Below are 1,107 nucleotides of genomic sequence, written 5' to 3' on the forward strand. Positions count from 1 at the left end.
AACAGCTATAGAGCACAAAAGGAGCAGAAAATGGGGAACGGGGCTACAACTCTCGAAATGACCGGCAGGATCGTTACACTTACCCCAAGTGTTTAACAAATTTGACATGTTAAATCCAAATCAAATTACAATGATTTTGAGAGATTTCAAAGACTTTGAATTGACCGAAGAAAAAAATACTCTGAAAATTTGGGATAGTTACGTGAAGGGCAAATTTGGAAATTCTTATTCCTTGACAAGTTTGGGTGCTGTGCTATAAATAAGCCCACATACTGGAGTATAATAACACAACTTAAATTTTCCATTCACTCTTCTCATAAAGGAATAAAATGGCTATCAAATTCAATTCCATCCTTGGGATTCTCTTAGCTCTGGTGATTGCCGCCGTTCTCTTCCATGTCTCCACCGCACATGGCGACCGGAGAAAGGCTTTGGTATTTAACTGGAATCCTATAAAAAATGTAACGGACCCTAAGGTGGTGGACATAGGAATATTCGCAATAAATGAGCACAACAAAGAGGCGAAGATCAAGTTGAAATTTCAAAAAAACGTGAAGGGAGAGATCCAAGTAATTGAAGACGTATATTATGCCGAAAATTATCGGATGGTTATCGCCGCCACGGACGGCGGTGGTTCACCACTTAACTATTTGGCAGAGGTGACGGACATGCCATGGGATGAACGTAGGATCCTCACTTCCTTTAAAGAAACAAATTAAAATATTGTAAATTAGAAAGAGGAGAACAGAAAATACTACATGCAATTATTACTATATAGAATATAAAAGTTAACCATGAACTATCGTTATTAAAGATTGATACCAATTGAATATCAGTTTTAAAATGGATCAGCGGCTCAGTTTCTCACGTTATCATCAATTTCATCGTTGCTCTTCTTCTCTAAACTTTACATCACTACCTCCAATTTATTAGTGGATACAGTCTCTTGGAGAAATGTAGGTAAGACTGCGTACAGTAGACCGTCGTGATCCGGCTTTTCCCCGACCCCGCACATAACGGCAACTTAGTGCATCGGACTGCCCTTTAATCGTAAACATCACACAAAAAAGTTTGAAGTTTGCTTGCTTCCCGATTGTCTGAAGTTTT

The 1,107-nt window shown here is 38.8% G+C and overlaps 1 protein-coding gene across 1 annotated transcript; it reads left to right on the plus strand.

The window, feature by feature from the left end:
- The first annotated feature begins 329 nt into the window (after positions 1–329).
- LOC109208856 (cysteine proteinase inhibitor 5-like) lies at positions 330–719 on the plus strand. Its single transcript, XM_019372013.1, has one exon. It carries the CDS (start codon positions 330–332, stop codon positions 717–719), a length of 390 nt encoding a protein of 129 aa, XP_019227558.1.
- The last annotated feature ends 388 nt before the right edge of the window (positions 720–1,107 follow it).

The sequence above is a fragment of the Nicotiana attenuata genome, unplaced genomic scaffold (assembly GCF_001879085.1).
Source record: "Nicotiana attenuata strain UT unplaced genomic scaffold, NIATTr2, whole genome shotgun sequence".
Taxonomy (NCBI): Eukaryota; Viridiplantae; Streptophyta; class Magnoliopsida; order Solanales; family Solanaceae; genus Nicotiana; species Nicotiana attenuata.

Bases quoted from the DNA above. Each gene is read 5' to 3' on its own strand.
- LOC109208856 (XM_019372013.1), top strand. From the start codon at position 330: ATGGCTATCAAATTCAATTCCATCCTTGGGATTCTCTTAGCTCTGGTG.